We start from the raw sequence: 16,716 nt of genomic DNA, 5'->3' as shown, positions 1-16,716 counted from the left end.
ACATATCCTTCGCATTGAGTTGATCAGGCTGTTGATTGTGGCCTGTGGAATGTTGTGTCACTCTTCAACAGCTGTGCGAAGTTGCTGTTCATTGCTTGCCCATATCATAACCCCACCGCCACCATTGGGCACTCTGCTGGTCCTGGGGTGGCGTGGTTACACGTGGTCTGCGGTTGTGAGGCCGGTTGGACGTACTGCCAAATTCTCTAAAACGACGTTGGAGTCTGCTTATGGTACAGAAATGAATTTTAAATTCTCTCGCAACATCTCTGGTGGACATTTCTGCAGTCAGCATGCCAATTGCACGCTTCCTCAAAACTTGAGACATATGTAGCATTGTGTTGTGTGACAAAACTGCACATTTTAGAGTGGCTCTTTTATTGTCCCCAGCACAAGAAGCACCTGTGTAATGATCAAGCTGTTTAATCAGCTTCTTGATATGCTACACCTGTCAGGTGGATGGATTATCTTGGCAAAGGACAAATGCTCACTAACAGAGATTTAAACAAATTTGTATACAAAATTAGAGAAAGAAGCTTTTTGTACGTTTGGAAAATTTCTGGGATCTTTTATTTCAGCTCATGAAACATGGGACCAACACTTTACATGTTGCATTTATATTTTGTTAAGTGTAGTTAAGGGGGAAAAACTGATAATACATTAGTGTGATAAAAATGTTTAGTTTGAACTAAAAACTGTTCTGGTTTACTAAGGGTTTTGAAAAACGTTGTTTTAATCTAGGTTGTATAAATCAAGAGTACCAAGAGATTTGTCTACCGTATGTGTAAAAAAACACAAAGTACAAAACACACAAGCCAAAAGGAGTGGTCTTACAATCAACTGACAAGCAAACCCTTTATTGCATTGATTTGACCTTGAACATTCAGAGCCTGCTTGTATATTAAAACCAAAAACATCAGTGAAGAAAAAGTGGACCTTCAAGTACTGCCTCAAAACACTTGTCCAAGCATATTACATCTCAATGTATAACATGAGACAGAAAACACATTGAATGACAACTATGGGCTCGATTAAATCCGTATCGCCGTAGTTCAGAGCTATAGCGGCTTATAACCACACTGACATTTGTATTTTTTTAATGTTATTAGTTATACCAAGAGTTGACGTTTTTACAAGGATTGTGATTGCTGAAAATAGCACGCTTGAAATGTAAATGTAATTTCCGGTCTTCGCGAACATTGCCTTTACATTTCAATCGAGCTATAGCGAGTTTTGCCGTTACGGATTGAAGTCATCAATCTGTCAGTGAAGACACAGGTGCTCCTGGGTGAACCATCACAGATTCTGGCAGTGACTCCGGCATCTTTGCTGTGAAACTCTGGGGGGCACTGACAGACACAGACAGTGGACTGAGGTGGGAATGTTGAGAATGTGGATGTTGAGCCACTGGAGCCCAGTGACTGCTGGTTTGAGAGGCAGATGCATGCCCATGACTGAGTCCATGGCCGAAGCTGTGTTCGTGACTATGTCCATAACCTTGGCTGTGGCTGCAGCTGTGTCCATGTTCGTGACTATGTCCGTGACTTGGCCCAAAGCTATGCTTGAGGCCATATCCATGGTTGTGTCCGTAATAACCTGAGAGCTGAACAGGGCTCCCCTGTGTATAGTAGGAGTGGGCCCAGCCTTCAAATGTCTTTGGTGTGGTCTCGGTAGCCTGTAGGTTGGAGGTAAAGGACACTGGAGCGTAGGCTTGGACTGGGTAGGAGCCTGGGGTTGGAATGATTCTGCAATCAATGAGAACGTGGACAGAATTCAGAGAGCCTATCTATACCAGTAATTCTCTATCTAATCATGGGGGACCACTAGGTGCCTATTGTACAGTATTCAATTACAGCTGAGGATCATCAATTATAACTGCACCTCATTATACTGTAGTACATTATGTGCTCTGGCTTGCACACAGCAATTGTTATTTAATGACCTCTTGTCTTGACTGATAAATGATATGTCTGGTGCTTTCTTAGTACTCACGGTGGGTGGACCGTCTTCCTTCTCTCCTCTGTTGATGCAGGGACATACAGGACACCAATGTTCCTCAGCAGCCTGAAAGGCATCTTCTTGTCCAGCACTGATGCCCTGGCATCGGACATGTCCAGAAGTGAGAGCCAGCCCTTTCCGTCTGTTTCACCAGTGCAAGTTAAGGAGAATGTGTGACGCAGTGATGCAATATTTTTTCTAAACAAACATGCCATAATGTTCAGCAGCAGGATTCATATACAACACCTATAACCTATTACCACTTAACTACACTACTAAGCACACTTATAAAGCTGTGACATACTGCAGAGGAGTGTATCAGTTATTTTGAACCACAATGAGGTTGGAGTAAGGATACAGATCCCCCCTGCGATGATGGCGATGGCATTGCAAAGGAAGACAGTGTGTGGGACCAAAAGTGTTATGATGAACAGAAACAGCCAGGGCAGGGCTAACATGGGTACAGTGACCCCGAAAAGAAAGCCCTTAACCATACGGGAGTGCACTGTGGCCATACCCATAAGGGAGAGGGACACTGGAATGAACCCCTCCACCTGGTTCTGGGCAGATGCACCAAACAGTAGCAGACCCAGTATGGTGTACAACACCCCTGTGCTGATAGAGAGCAGCAGAAACATGAGGAGGAACCGAACAGTGCCCACACTCTTCTCAATGCCTCCACAGAGGGGCACCAGAACCCCAATACTGAGGAGTAGCTGGGTCACTGTCTTGTGGTGGAAGGAGTATGTGATGAGCTTGTGCACTGCAAAGGAAGAGGAAAGGATTAAAACATAAATGATAGGGTTGACAGACATAAGCTACACTGGTGTGTTGTGCTGTAGCCTACTGGCACCATCTGTTACATTAGCTATAAGTTTTAATAATAATAATAATGTGGTCCTCTGTAGCTCAGCTGGTAGAGCACTGCGCTTGAAACGCCAAGGTAGTTGGTTCGATCCCCGGGACCACCCATACACAAAAAAATTTATGCACGCATGACTGTAAGTCGCTTTGGATAAAAGCGTCTGCTAAATGGCATATTATTATTATTATTATTATTATTATTATTATAATAATATGCCATTTAGCAGACGCTTTTATCCAAAGCGACTTACAGTCATGCGTGCATACATTTTTGTGTATGGGTGGTCCCGGGGATCGAACCCACTATCTTGGCGTTACAAGAGCCGTGCTCTACCAGCTGAGCTACAGAGGACCACCATTCTAGCAAGCTAGCTAACGTTACAACACTCTCATACAAAGTAGCTACTGAGCATATATAACTGTTGATTCACTCAGACCCTCCTAGCTAACTTACCATGCCCATTGCCAAAAACTGTCGTTCCAAGACTGAAGACATCCTCTGATAAACCGAAATATGTAGTGACAGTAAACAAAACAAATGATACTATAATGACAGCAACAATCCCACTCGTGAGCCTGAACTCAGGAGTAAAACTCTTGAACCTCTGAACCATATGTTTTAAAATTATTCGGGATATCATTTTGATGACCAATGCATATTTGTCAAACTAGTACTTGGATAATCAAGCACAATAATCAATCAACTTTTCCTCCAATATTGCGCAACACTTTAGCCAGATTGTAGGTAGCTAGCTAGCTAGAGGTTCCCACTAGATAACACAGCCACAAAGTACAAATAGGCTATATCGTAAAAATTAATGAAAACAAAAATAGGCTTTTTGGTCTTAATTTAAGGTTGGGCATAAGGTTAGCAGTGTGGTTAAGTTCAAAATCAGAGTTTAAGAAGATGAATTGTAGAAATAGGCGGGCAAGCTTGCTAAGCAAAAACAAATGTACTGGACTTCCGCATTTGGATTCGTCACAACCACAAAGTTGCTCAACTGTTGCTCAGATCATCAAGTGCTGCATTTGAAGACACTGCCACCTGCTGACATGTGCCTCAAATGTGATGATCAAAGAGTCCTCTACAGCCATTTCAGTTAGATAGCTAGATAGATTTTATTTGACAGTTATAAATTACGACCAGGGGGAGATACCACCAGTCCAGTCCCATACAAGCCTTTCCTGTGACGTATTATGCGCGCCCATAAAACTGTGACCTATTGTGACGTAACCAAGCATAAATTCACTACATAAACTGTGTTCAGCTTTGATATCATCAGTACAATCGCTTTCTTCAGTAAGGTTGTTTCAGGTGCATAGTCTGCCCTAGCTGACACTGTGCAGAGAATAAATACTACGATTGGAAACGGTTGGATAGACCCGTCCTTGGAGTTTAGAACGTCTGGTAGGCTCTTACATTCTTTGGTCCCAAATGGCACCCTGTAGTGTACTACTTTTGACCTGTGCCCATTGGGCTCAGGTCAAAATAAGTGCAATATATGGGCACTGGGGTGCCATTTGGGACATGCCCTTTATGCGTGTATGTGCCAGGATATGTTTTGTGCCAATCAATTGATGGAAATGTATCCCTCAGAAAGCAAGATGAATCATAATGATGAGAGAATCAAAAGAGCTTTAAGGCGCCGCCCTTATGTGGTAAATATCAAATATATATATATATTTAAAAAATCTTCTGTTTTTGTTATCACCTTTTAAATGGAGTGTTGTGTTGACAGTTGAATCCAGTGAGGGTGAACACCCCTGATTCTGTGATGTGGCCAACCGGCAAAGTGCGCAGAAGGCCAAGGCCTGTAAGTCAAATCTGACCTGAAAACAATAACACATAAACATTAGTTATGCTGCATGTACAAACTGCAGTTATCACAGTAAAAGCAAGTGCAGATATCCCTCCTTATCTAACCACATTTGAAATGGAATATTGTCTTGACAGTCTACATCAGTGCAGACCCCTCAGATCCACAAAAGGCCTGTATGTCACATTCAAATCAACCACATAACAGTAGCTACTTAAATTATTTATTGATAGCTACATCATTTATTTCCAAGTTATTTCCAAGGCCAAAATGAGCAAAAGAGTGTTACATTTTTTCTTTACTGTTCACAGCCAATCATTGTGAGCTGTGGGCAGGAACAGACATCTGGGGATGGATGGGACATCAATCCAGAGCCTCTTAGCCAGGTCAGACATCTCTGCTGTTCCCATAGAGACAGAACAGATAGATCAATCTGTTGATTCATATGGCCATTTTGGTTGGCTTGGTTGAATTGACAATCATTCATTAGAAATGCTAAAGAATCCTACAGTATGGAAAGTCTTTAGCCCTATCCCTAATGTTATGGGAGTTGCATTTATTGCATTTCAATACACTTGCATTTTCAATTACCCATAAATTACTCACTACTTGTACAACTATGTTGGATTGCCTAAATATTCAACATTTTCTTGACAGTCAATGCCAGTGTATTCTATGGCTGCCCTAAGTACATGCCTTTGTCTGTCTCCTCAGTCTGGAAGGGTGACTCGGCTGATGGATAGAAATTATGATGGGGTGATCTCATCCTCCAACTCTGACATCTCTATCTACTCCTTCACTGACTGTGAATCTGAGGTAAGACAGTTGTACACCATGTCTTTGTTGAGTGACATCACTGTAAAGAGATTAGTCTCTGACTAGTTTACTCTGATACACAGTCTGATGATGAGGATCATGAAAGGAGGACACCACCGCTGAAAGTGAAGGATGAGGAGGATGGAAAGCTGACAAGGCTTAAAGTGAGGGATATGGTAGAGGACGACGATCTTTCTCTCCAATCCTTCGATGAGTCAGACTTTCTGGTATGTTCTGCAGCATGTATTTGAGTAACTCTTTGACTGAATGTGAAGAATGGACTATGACCAACTAGCTCTATGACACACAGCGTGATAATGGCAATGATGCCTCTGCTGAGGACAGTCCAGGGCCTTCAAAGGAACCACTGAGAAAAGGGGCTTCACTGAAGGACCCTCGACTGGTAGGCTCTTACGTGTGTGTGTGTGTGTGTGTTAGTGGTGCGCGGGTCAGCTGTTTGTTCAACCGAACCCACCCGCAATTGCTAATAACCCAGCCGCAACCGCCCGACTATATGTGATAAAGTGAAAATCTGAGGCCCGCACCTGACCCTAACCCGCAAATATAGAACACCGTCAGAACGATTTCTTAGCAGGGGGTGCAGGATTTTTTTGTGCCTAATTTGGATATGTTTCTGCTTATAATTTCCAACATTTTGGTAGGCTATTTGTTAGTCAACTTGTCTATAATTAGAGAGAAGACTAAATAAACCAAAAACGTTTAGGGATCAAGAAGAAAATGCAATAACTCAAGAAAAAAAGGGAAACATTTTCTGTGCAAAATTTCCAAATGACATCAGTTTGACGGGTTGAAAACGACCAGACATGTTTCTGATAAGATTTCAGTTTGGCTTGGATGCACATTTTATGTGGTTGAAATATTATCAGCTTTTATGATGCTGATAAAGCAGTCCCTAGCTGCGCATTCGCATTCCCTCAAGATGCTGAAAGAAATCATATTTCTCCACTGCTGTTCCCGAGTCAAAATAAAGCCTACATTTGGTGTAGCCTATCATTTTACTGCAAGAAATGCTTAATTCTGCAGGAGTTAATATTAAGACTGTGAGAGGTTAAAGATCTACAGTCAGTGTCCAGATTTCAGTTTCCATTTAATCCATCTGAACAGTAGGCTGTTTGTTCCCTTGACGTGCCATAGGCCTATTTGAATCCCCCTCTTGTGACTGTCGAATTTCTATAGTGCCTCACAATCATCACACATAACATAGGCACTGCCATCATCCTCTTTTAACACTTCACCAAATATTTTCCAAACATTACTTTTCTGGCCGTCCCTTCTTTATTTTCAACTTTCCATTTCGTAGCTTTTCTCTTATTGAATTAAAGCGTTTGGTGATTGGTGTGTAGTCTATCTGGCGCGCGTCAAGTTATGCCCTAAAGTTTAGGCTTACGCACTAATGCCAAATAGCCTATAGATATAACTTGCACAATAATTATACATTTATGGATTTTTTAATGTATTGTTTTCTGTTTATTCAACAATATTTCATGACCCTAAATCCGCCGCCCTGTGGATATAACCGCGGGACTTCTGGTTATGAGTCAACCCGCGCATCACTAGTGTGTGTCACATCTCAATTGTTTGACCCTATGTCTGTACAGATTATTGTGGCCAAACCCAACATCCCTGTCATTGTTGCTCCGCCTGCTGTGGAGTACTTACCATACCACCACAGCCCTCGCCTGGCCCCAATCACCAACCTGAGCGAGAACGGTAGGAAGCTGCTCCAGAAAATGTCAGGAGTGGCCCCACAGGTGAGAGGAAATACAGAAAGCCCTTGCCTGGCCCCCATCACCAATACAGGAAGCCCTCGCCTGGCCCCCATCACCAACCTGAGTGAGAACAGCAGGAAGCTGCTCCAGGAAACGGCGCAGAAAATGGCAGGAGTGTACCCACAGGTGAGAGGAAATACAGAAAGCCCTTGCCTGGCCCCCATCACCAATAAAGGAAGCCCTCGCCTGGCCCCCATCACCAACCTGAGTGAGAACAGCAGGAAGCTGCTCCAGGAAACGGCGCAGAAAATGGCAGGAGTGTACCCACAGGTGAGAGGAAACAGGAAGGGGATATTGGCCATATGTCCTACAGTATATCATAACTCTAGATATTGTAGCTCAAGAGTAGAAAATAGCCATAAGCTTATATTACTTTATCTCCTTGTCCACATTATTCAGGAAGGGAAGGTCAAAAGGAAAAAGGGCAAGGCAAAAAAGAGAGTGAAGCAAGAGCAGGCTAGTAACATGAAGCAGGTGGAAAATGTTGGAGAAAGTAAGGAGGACAAGAAAGAGGAAAAGAAGAGTCTGAGGAAGAGGTGAGGAAATAGAAGAAGGAGAAGTAGAACATAACAAGGGCATTTTTGAGATTTATAGAAATAGAATGAGGTAGAGAATTATAGAAATAGAATGAGGTAGCAGAGAAAGAGCAGCTATCTGATGTGTAAGTGAAAACTACTATTTATTCTCCTGTTTGATTGACAGGTTTCTCCAGTGGCTGCTGCCCAAACTTAGATGTTTGAATAAATAATGGCCATCTACTACTACAACACACACACACACAGATATTTTGAGTATTGCTTACTCCTCCAATACACACAGAAACTTAATTTCAGACACAGGAACTATGTTTAGAAAAATACACATATTGGTCTCGTTCTAATATTTTGAGACATGCACTATTCTTTAAAATAAAAAAACTACAAAAAATGTTTGAAATATGCATTTTCAATAAAGCTTTTGAAATTGCAATTATTTGTGTCAGACTGTTTTTTTGTTCTTCATTAATTACAGCAAGGGAACAATTATTGTAGTGACATTACATGACATGTTATGTACCAGTGGGTGTTTTATATTCTGCTGTCCTGCACTGGATCCCACTGTAGGTGGCAGTAGTGCACAAAATAGTTGGTTTGCTCACCAGAAACCCAACCAGGCAGAGAGACTATTGTTACCATGCAACGAGCAGATGCTTCAGTGCAGGGTTGCCATGTCCGCAGTTTTGCTAACATTTGGGCTACTTTGAAAACGATGTCGCGGGGGGTAAACATGGCATTTCTTCAAACAAAACATATTTTTCACTGTGACCTGCTGCTGACTACCAGGCAGTGAGCAGGCAGGTTGTTACTGAATGAGCAGTAGGAAGGGGGAGGGCCGTGTTTTTGTGTGTGTGTTTTAGAGCCACAGCAGGCAGCTGAGTCACCGGCCATCAAGTATGCTATTAATTTGTATGCCATTGTAGGATACTGTAGCCTACCATTTGATACAATAAATATGTTGAAATTAAGATATCACTGGAGTCATTGCAAGTCAATTTGTGCCACTTGTGTAGCCTACCTGGAGCTGGCAAACAGATTTAATAAATAGCCTATAACTTTAAGCATATGTTTTCGTTTCAGTCTCCTCCATCTCCACTAACCGAAGATAATTGTATATATTTTTTTTCTATTAATGATGTAAAATAAACAGTTGTACAGAAAGACTCTTCTGAAGGCCAAATTACAGAGGAGGAACTTCTTGATGCAATTAAAGCCTTTAAGTCTGGGAAAACTCCAGGGTTGGATGGCATACCAGTCGAGGTATACCAAACCTCATTTGATATACTCAGAGGACCCTTATTAGCATGTTTTAACCACACCTACAAAAATGGTAGATTATCAGATACTCAACAAGAAGGTCTGATTTCATTATTACTGAAACAGCATCCAAGTGGTAAATATAAAGATCCGGTCCATTAAAAAAATTGGAGGCCCCTTAAACTTCAGTGTTGTGATGCAAAAGTTCTAGCAAAATGTATAGCGTATAGAATTAAAAAGGTATTGTCGGGTATTATTTATCCTAATCAGACAGGTTGTTTACATGGATGATACATTGGAGATAATATAAGACAAGTATTGGAAACAATAGAACACTATGAAAAATCTGGGAAACCAGGCCTGGTATTCATAGCTGACTTTGAAAAGGCTTTTGATAAAGTACGACTGGAATTTATATATAAATGCCTGGAATAAATTTCAATTTTGGAGAATCTCTTATAAAATGGGTTAAAGTTACAGTATGTATAGTAACCCTAGGTGTAAAATAGTAAATAATGACTACTTCTCAGAAAGTTTTAAACTGTCAAGAGGAGTAAAACAAGGTTGTCCACTATCTGCATATCTATTTATTATGGCCATCGAAATGTTAGCTATTAAAATCAGATCCAACAATAATATCAAGGGGTTAGAAATCAAGGGCTTAAAAACAAAGATGTCATTGTACGCTGATGATTCATGCTTTCTTTTAAATCCACAATTTGGATCCCTCCACAGCCTCATAGAGGATCTAGGTACTTTTTCTAACCTTTTACATTACCGTGTAGTTTACCAATAAAATGGTCTGACGGTGATGTGGACATACTCGGTATACATATCCCGAAATAAAGAAATTATCTCACTACAATACATTTTAATAGAAAGTTAGCAAAAATATATACAAATGTTCTACCATGGAAAGGAAAATACCTGTCTATTTGTGGTAAAATCACCCTGATTAACTCTTTAGTCATATCCCAGTTTACCTATTTGCTTATGGTCTTGCCTACATCTAGGGACCTGTTTTTAAAAATTAAATGAGCAAAAAAAAGATTCAATTTTATTTGGAACGGCAAGCCAGACAAAATTAAACGGGCCTATTTATATAATGAACATGAATTCAGAGGGCAGAAATTATTAAATATTAAAGCATTAGACCTCTCACTAAAGGCTTCAGTCATGCAAAAGTTATACTTAAATCCAAACTGGTTTTCTAGCAGATTAATAAGAATATCTCACCCCATGTTCAAGAATGGCCTTTTCCCCTTTATTCAGATTACAACCTCTCACTGAAAATGAAATCATCTCCAAAATATCACTATTTTAAAAATAAGCCATAGAAAGTTGGTTGCGATTTCAGTTTAATCCACCAGAAAAGACAGAACAAATAATACAACAAATAATGTGGTTAAACTCAAATATAATTTTTATATTATAATTTTTTCAAAAAAATGTTTAAAAAAGGTATAATCTTTGTAAATGATATCATAAATAGGAATAGTGGAGTTATGTCACACATGCAGCTAACAAAAATATATGGAAATGTCTGCTCTACCCAAAATTACAACCAACTAATTGCAGCATTAACGCAAAAATGGAAGAGGCAAGTGGAAGGGGGAAAAAATAAGGAACTTGTCTTCATTAAAGACCAAAATTGGTTAATGAAAATTGTGATAAATAAAAAAGTATATCAGTTTTATTTAAGGACAAAAAATTTGACAGCTGTGCCATATAGATTGCAAAATAGTTGGAAAGAGATTTTCGATGTACCGATACCATGGCACATGGTTTATGAACTGATACGCAAAACAACGCCGGATTCAAAACCTAAAATTTTTCAATTAAAATTATTATACAAAATTCTTGCAACCAATAGAATGTTATATATATGGGGGATACAACCATCCCAGCTCTGCAGATTTTTCTGCGAAGAGACCGATTCATTAGATCATTTGTTTTGGTACTGTCCATGTGTAGCTTGTTTTTGGTCAAAGGTCCAGGAAGAAGAAGTGCAACATTTACCTGGAGCTAACTCTGCAGATAGCACTACTGGGTGATTTGAAAAGTCATAGTCAATCGATCAATAATATAATAATACTTTTAACAAAAATGTTTATCTTTAATTTACAATCTGTAGAAACTATGAGAATAGAAAGGTTCAGAACTTTTGTGAAACATCACAGCACAGTTGAAAAATATATGGCAAATGTAAATAAAAAATGGATGGTGTTAAGAGATAGATGGGAGGGGTTGAGTGGAGCTGAAGGGTGGGATTAAAAACAACAAGATAACTAATGTAAAATATATTGTGATGGGACCAACACTTTACATGTTGCATTTATATTTTTGTTAAGTGTAGTTAAGGGGGAAAAACTGATAATACATTAGTGTGATAAAAATGTTTAGTTTGAACTAAAAACTGTTCTGGTTTACTAAGGGTTTTGAAAAACGTTGTTTTAATCTAGGTTATATAAATCAAGAGTACCAAGAGATTTGTCTACCGTCTGTGTAAAAAAACACAAAGTACAAAACACACAAGCCAAAAGGAGTGGTCTTACAATCAACTGACAATCAAACCCTTCTTGCATTGATTTGACCTTGAACATTCAGAGCCTGCTTGTATATTCAAACCAAAAACATCAGTGAAGAAAAAGTGGACCTTCAAGTACTGCCTCAAACCACTTGTCCAAGCATATTACATCTCAATGTATAACATGAGACAGAAAACACATTGAATGACAACTATGGGCTCGATTAAATCCGTATTGCCGTAGTTCAGAGCTATAGCGGCTTATAACCACACTGACATTTTTTATTTTTTTTATGTTATTAGTTATACCAAGATTTGACGTTTTTACAAGGATTGTGATTGCTGAAAATAGCACGCTTGAAATGTAAATGTAATTTCCGGTCTTCGCGAACATTGCCTTTAAATTTCAATCGAGCTATAGCGAGTTTTGCCGTTACGGATTGAAGTCATCAATCTGTCAGTGAAGACACAGGTGCTCCTGGGTGAACCATCACAGATTCTGGCAGTGACTCCAGCATTTTTGCTGTGAAACTCTGGGGGGCACTGACAGACACAGACAGTGGACTGAGGTGGGAATGTTGAGAATGTGGATGTTGAGCCACTGGAGCCCAGTGACTGCTGGTTTGAGAGGCAGATGCATGCCCATGACTGAGTCCATGGCCGAAGCTGTGTTCGTGACTATGTCCATGACCTTGGCTGTGGCTGCAGCTGTGTCCATGTTTGTGACTATGTCCGTGACTTGGCCCAAAGCTATGCTTGAGGCCATATCCATGGTTGTGTCCATTATAACCTGAGAGCTGAACAGGGCTCCCCTGTGTATAGTAGGAGTTGGCCCAGCCTTCAAATGTCTTTGGTGTGGTCTCGGTAGCCTGTAGGTTGGAGGTAAAGGACACTGGAGCGTAGGCTTGGACTGGGTAGGAGCCTGGGGTTGGAATGATTCTGCAATCAATGAGAACGTGGACAGATTTCAGAGAGCCTATCTATACCAGTAATTCTCTATCTAATCATGGGGGACCACTAGGTGCCTATTGTACAGTATTCAATTACAGCTGCGGATCATCAATTATAACTGCACCTCATTATACTGTAGTACATTATGTGCTCTGGCTTGCACACAGCAATTGTTATTTAATGACCTCTTGTCTTGTCTGATAAATGATATGTCTGGTGCTTTCTCAGTACTTACGGTGGGTGGACCGTCTTCCTTCTCTCCTCTGTTGATGCAGGGACATACAGGACACCAATGTTCCTCAGCAGCCTGAAAGGCATCTTCTTGTCCAGCACTGATGCCCTGGCATCGGACATGTCCAGAAGTGAGAGCCAGCCCTTACCGTCTGTTTCACCAGTGCAAGTTAAGGAGAATGTGTGACGCAGTGATGCAAGATTTTTTCTAAACAAACATGCCATAATGTTCAGCAGCAGGATTCATATACAACACCTATAACCTATTACCACTTAACTACACTACTAAGCACACTTATAAAGCTGTGACATACTGCAGAGGAGTGTATCAGTTATTTTGAACCACAATGAGGTTATAGCCGGCCGCGACCGGGAGACCCATGGGGCGGCGCACAATTGGCCCAGCGTCGTCCAGGGTAGGGGAGGGAATGGCCGGCAGGGATGTAGCTCAGTTGGTAGAGCATGGCGTTTGCAACGCCAGGGTTGTGGGTTCGATTCCCACGGGGGGCCAGTATGAAAAATTAAAAAATAACTCACTAACTGTAAGTCGCTCTGGATAAGAGCGTCTGCTAAATGACTAAAATGTAAATGTAAATGAGTAAGGATACAGATCCCCCCTGCGATGATGGCGATGGCATTGCAAAGGAAGACAGTGTGTGGGACCAAAAGTGTTATGATGAACAGAAACAGCCAGGGCAGGGCTAACATGGGTACAGTGACCCCGAAAAGAAAGCCCTTAACCATACGGGAGTGCACTGTGGCCATACCCATAAGGGAGAGGGACACTGGAATGAACCCCTCCACCTGTTTCTGGGCAGATGCACCAAACAGTAGCAGACCCAGTATGGTGTACAACACCCCTGTGCTGATAGAGAGCAGCAGAAACATGAGGAGGAACCGAACAGTCCCCACACTCTTCTCAATGCCTCCACAGAGGGGCACCAGAACCCCAATACTGAGGAGTAGCTGGGTCACTGTCTTGTGGTGGAAGGAGTATGTGATGAGCTTGTGCACTGCAAAGGAAGAGGAAAGGATTAAAACATAAATGATAGGGTTGACAGACATAAGCTGCACTGGTGTGTTGTGCTGTAGCCTGCTGCTGTAGCCTACTGGCACCATCTGTTACATTAGCTATACGTTTTAGCAAGCTAGCTAACGTTACAACACTCTCATTCAAAGTAGCTACTGAGCATATATGACTGTTGATTCACTCAGACCCTCCTAGCTAACTTACCATGCCCATTGCCAAAAACTGTCGTTCCAAGACTGAAGACATCCTCTGATAAACCGAAATATGTAGTGACAGTAAACAAAACAAATGATACTCTAATGACAGCAACAATCCCACTCGTGAGCCTGAACTCAGGAGTAAAACTCTTGAACCTCTGAACCATATGTTTTAAAACTATTCGGATATCATTTTGATGCCCAATGCATATTTGTCAAACTTGGATAATCAAGTACAATAATCAATCTTTTCCTCCAATATTGCGTAAAACTTTAGCCAGATTATAGGTAGCTAGCTAGCTAGCTAGAGGTTCCCACTAGATAACAAAGCCACAAATTACAAATAGGCTATATCTTAAAAATTAATGAAAACAAAAATAGGCTTTTTGGTCTTAATTTAAGGTTGGGCATAAGGTTAGCAGTGTGGTTAAGTTTAAAATCCGAGTTTAAGAAGATGAATTGTAGAAATAGGCGGGCAAGCTTGCTAAGCAAAAACAAATGTACTGGACTTCCGCATTTGGATTTGTCACAACCACAAAGTTGCTCAACTGTTGCTCAGATCATCAAGTGCTGCATTTGAAGACACTGCCACCTGCTGACATGTGCCTCAAATGTGATGATCAAAGAGTCCTCAACAGCCATTTGAGTTAGATAGCTAGATAGATTTTATTTGACAGTTATGAATTACGACCAGGGGGAGATACCACCAGTCCAGTCCCATACAAGCCTTTCCTGTGACGTATTATGCGCGGCCATAAAACTGTGACCTATTGTGACGTAACCAAGCATAAATTCACTACATAAACTGTGTTCAGCTTTGATACAATCAGTACAATCGCTTTCTTCAGTCAGGTTGTTTCAGGTGCATAGTCTGCCCTAGCTGACACTGTGCAGAGAATAAATACTACGATTGGAAACGGTTGGATAGACCCGTGCGCACTGCACAAGGTGATTTGGAGTTTAGAACGTCTGGTAGGCTCTTACATTCTTTGGTCCCAAATGGCACCCTGTAGTGTACTACTTTTGACCTGTGCCCATTGGACTCAGGTCAAAATAAGTGCAATATATGGGCACTGGGGTGCCATTTGGGACATGCCCTTTATGCGTGTGTGTGCCAGGATATGTTTTGTGCCAATCAATTGATGGAAATGTATCCCTCAGAAAGCAAGATGAATCGTAATGATGAGTGAATCAAAAGAGCTTTAAAGCGCCGCCCTTATGTGTTAAATATCAAATATATATATATATATTTAAAAAATCTTCTGTTTTTGTTATCACCTTTTAAATGGAGTGTTGTGTTGACAGTTGAATCCAGTGAGGGTGAACACCCCTGATTCTGTGATGTGGCCAACCGGCAAAGTGCGCAGAAGGCCAAGGCCTGTAAGTCAAATCTGACCTGAAAACAATAACACATAAACATTAGTTATGCTGCATGTACAAACTGCAGTTATCACAATAAAAGCAAGTGCAGATATCCCTCCTTATCTAACCACATTTGAAATGGAATATTGTCTTGACAGTCTACTTCAGTGCAGACCCCTCAGATCCACAAAAGGCCTGTATGTCACATTCAAATCAACCACATAACAGTAGCTACTTAAATTATTTATTGATAGCTACATCATTTATTTCCAAGTTATTTCCAAGGCCAAAATGAGCAAAAGAGTGTTACATTTTTTCTTTACTGTTCACAGCCAATCATTGTGAGCTGTGGGCAGGAACAGACATCTGGGGATGGATGGGACATCAATCCAGAGCCTCTTAGCCAGGTCAGACATCTCTGCTGTTCCCATAGAGACAGAACAGATAGATCAATCTGTTGATTCATATGGCCATTTTGGTTGGCTTGGTTGAATTGACAATCATTCATTAGAAATGCTAAAGAATGGGGCGGAGCTAGCATGTTGGAGTGAACGGCTGTGTGTGAGAGGCTCCCGCAACTTTTTTGCGAAATAATCTAACCTAACTTACTTTATTGCACTTGTTACAACAAACTTTTCTTACTAATACAATATTGTAACTTTCTATGTGAAAATGCCTAGTAATAAGCGACCAAAGGACAATAAATCCACATCAGAGGTCTACACCCCACCAAACAACGAGACAAACATGGCGGAAGGCACAGGTAACAACGTGACACTTACAGAACTTACCCGGGCTTTGGGAGAACTACGTGTTGCTATAGCGGAGGATCTTAAGGCTACTATTGCTGAACTGGACACTAAAATCGAGAGCACCATTCGAACGGTCGCTTCGCAGGGCCAGAGTATTGTGGACCTTGAGAAAGCTTCTGAATTCAACGCTGGTAGGATCGACGAGTTAGAGATGCTATGCACGTCATTGCAGGATAATGTGCAGAGGCTTTCTGTGAAAGTGGTCGACCTGGAGGGCAGATCCAGGCGGCATAACCTTTGCGTTGTGGGTCTGGCAGAAGGGGTGGAGGCGGGCTCTCGCCCCACCGACTTCTTCGCCAAGCTACTGAAGGATGCAATGGGACCGGATGTTTTGGCGTCGGATCCCCTAGTGGACCGTGCACATCGCGCCCTTGTCCCAGTGCCTGGACCGGGCCAGCGTCCTCGCCCAGTAATCATCTGTTGTCACAGTTTCAAGACCAAGGATCTTATCCTGCGCGAGGCTCGAATGAGGGGTAACCTGTTACATAAAGGGCACCCCTTTCGTGTCTATGAGGACTATGCGCCCGA

General features: G+C 41.4%; 3 protein-coding genes across 3 annotated transcripts in view; 1 reads left to right on the top strand and 2 right to left on the bottom strand.

The window, feature by feature from the left end:
* LOC311108574 (translocating chain-associated membrane protein 2-like) overlaps positions 1-16,716 on the top strand; it is a 266,741-nt gene that overhangs the window by 190,250 nt on the left and 59,775 nt on the right. The window lies entirely within an intron of this gene.
* Positions 842-3,827, bottom strand: LOC311108568 (rhomboid domain-containing protein 2-like). Its single transcript, XM_084151222.1, has 4 exons — positions 3,317-3,827; positions 2,357-2,761; positions 1,993-2,140; positions 842-1,745 (listed from the first exon to the last, which is right to left on the bottom strand). The coding sequence occupies exons 1-4, from the start codon at positions 3,501-3,503 to the stop codon at positions 1,256-1,258; spliced, it is 1,230 nt and encodes a 409-aa protein (XP_084007348.1). The 5' UTR covers positions 3,504-3,827; the 3' UTR covers positions 842-1,255.
* On the bottom strand, positions 10,582-15,792 carry LOC311108057 (rhomboid domain-containing protein 2-like; the record flags this gene model as incomplete). The annotated part of the gene is made up of 4 exons (XM_084150705.1): positions 10,582-12,544; positions 12,792-12,939; positions 13,396-13,800; positions 15,741-15,792. 4 exons carry the CDS (start codon positions 15,790-15,792, stop codon positions 12,055-12,057), a joined length of 1,095 nt encoding a protein of 364 aa, XP_084006831.1. The 3' UTR covers positions 10,582-12,054.

The sequence above is a fragment of the Coregonus lavaretus genome, assembly GCF_964263955.1.
Source record: "Coregonus lavaretus genome assembly, chromosome: 33".
Lineage (NCBI taxonomy): Eukaryota > Metazoa > Chordata > Actinopteri > Salmoniformes > Salmonidae > Coregonus > Coregonus lavaretus.
This window is presented reverse-complemented; position numbering and strand designations above follow the sequence as displayed.